Source organism: Seriola lalandi, unplaced genomic scaffold (assembly GCF_002814215.2).
Source record: "Seriola lalandi dorsalis isolate HSWRI2012SDOR001 ecotype SW California unplaced genomic scaffold, Sedor1 jcf7180002054675, whole genome shotgun sequence".
Classification (NCBI taxonomy): domain Eukaryota; kingdom Metazoa; phylum Chordata; class Actinopteri; order Carangiformes; family Carangidae; genus Seriola; species Seriola lalandi.
In genome coordinates, this window is record NW_019525228.1 from 131195 (window position 1) to 132013 (window position 819).

An 819-nucleotide genomic window follows, 5' to 3' on the forward strand; every position below is an offset into this window, starting at 1 on the left:
TGTGTGTGTGTGTGTGTGTGTGTGTGTGTGTGTGTGTGTGTGTGTGTGTGTGTGTGTGTGTGTCTCACCTCCTTGTCCTCCTGTACGTCCCGCTCATCCTCGGGTCCCAGGAACGGCTCGAGTGTTTCCTCCCACCAGTCGTCGTCCACCCGCCTCTTCCTGGATGACGTCATCCAGGTGGGGTCGTACTTCCTCCCCATGTCCTTCACAAACCCGTCCCCGTCCACTGACACCACGTACGTCACCGGCGCCGTTGCATTCTGGGAGCAGAGGTGAGGCATCCCGACACCGTGCTCGACATCCACGCAAACCCAGGAGGACGTTTTCTCCAGATACACCTCCAGCCACTCGTCCGCTCCAGGCCCCTCCCTCCTCTTCTTCTTCTTCCCGCTCCTTTGCTTTGCTTCTCCTTCATCAGCATCCTCCTCTTCCTCCCCTTCATCTTTTACCTGTTTTGTCCCTCCCCCACTCCTTCTCTTTGGAGCTGCAGTCTTCTTGTTGTTCTTCCTCGTGGATTTCTCCTCCCTCTCTGAATCTTCACTCTCTTCCTCACTCGCCTGAAAGTCGTCCTCGTCGCTGAGCCCCTCCTCCTGCTCGCTGTTGCTCTCCTCCTTGTAGCTGACCTTAGAGGCGACACTGCGGCGTTTAGAGTTCTTCGGTCTCTGTCCTCCTGACGTTTTAACCTTCTCCTCCGCCTCCTCTTCCTTTATGTCTTTCCTCTTTGCTCTCTTTCCTCCCCGCTCTCCCTTCGCTCCGGCCGGTCTCTTGGAGCCAGGAGAGACCTTCGGCTCGGGGGAGGGGGTCTTGGGGGTCTTGGGG

General features: G+C 57.6%; 1 protein-coding gene across 1 annotated transcript in view; it reads right to left on the reverse strand.

Moving 5' to 3' along the window:
- xpc (xeroderma pigmentosum, complementation group C) overlaps window positions 1-819 on the reverse strand; it is a 16966-nt gene that overhangs the window by 8317 nt on the left and 7830 nt on the right. Inside the window, exon 9 of the mRNA XM_087178081.1 lies at window positions 69-812. Within this exon, the coding sequence (XP_087034207.1) occupies window positions 69-812 (744 nt within the window). The remainder of the gene's footprint in view (window positions 1-68; window positions 813-819) is intronic.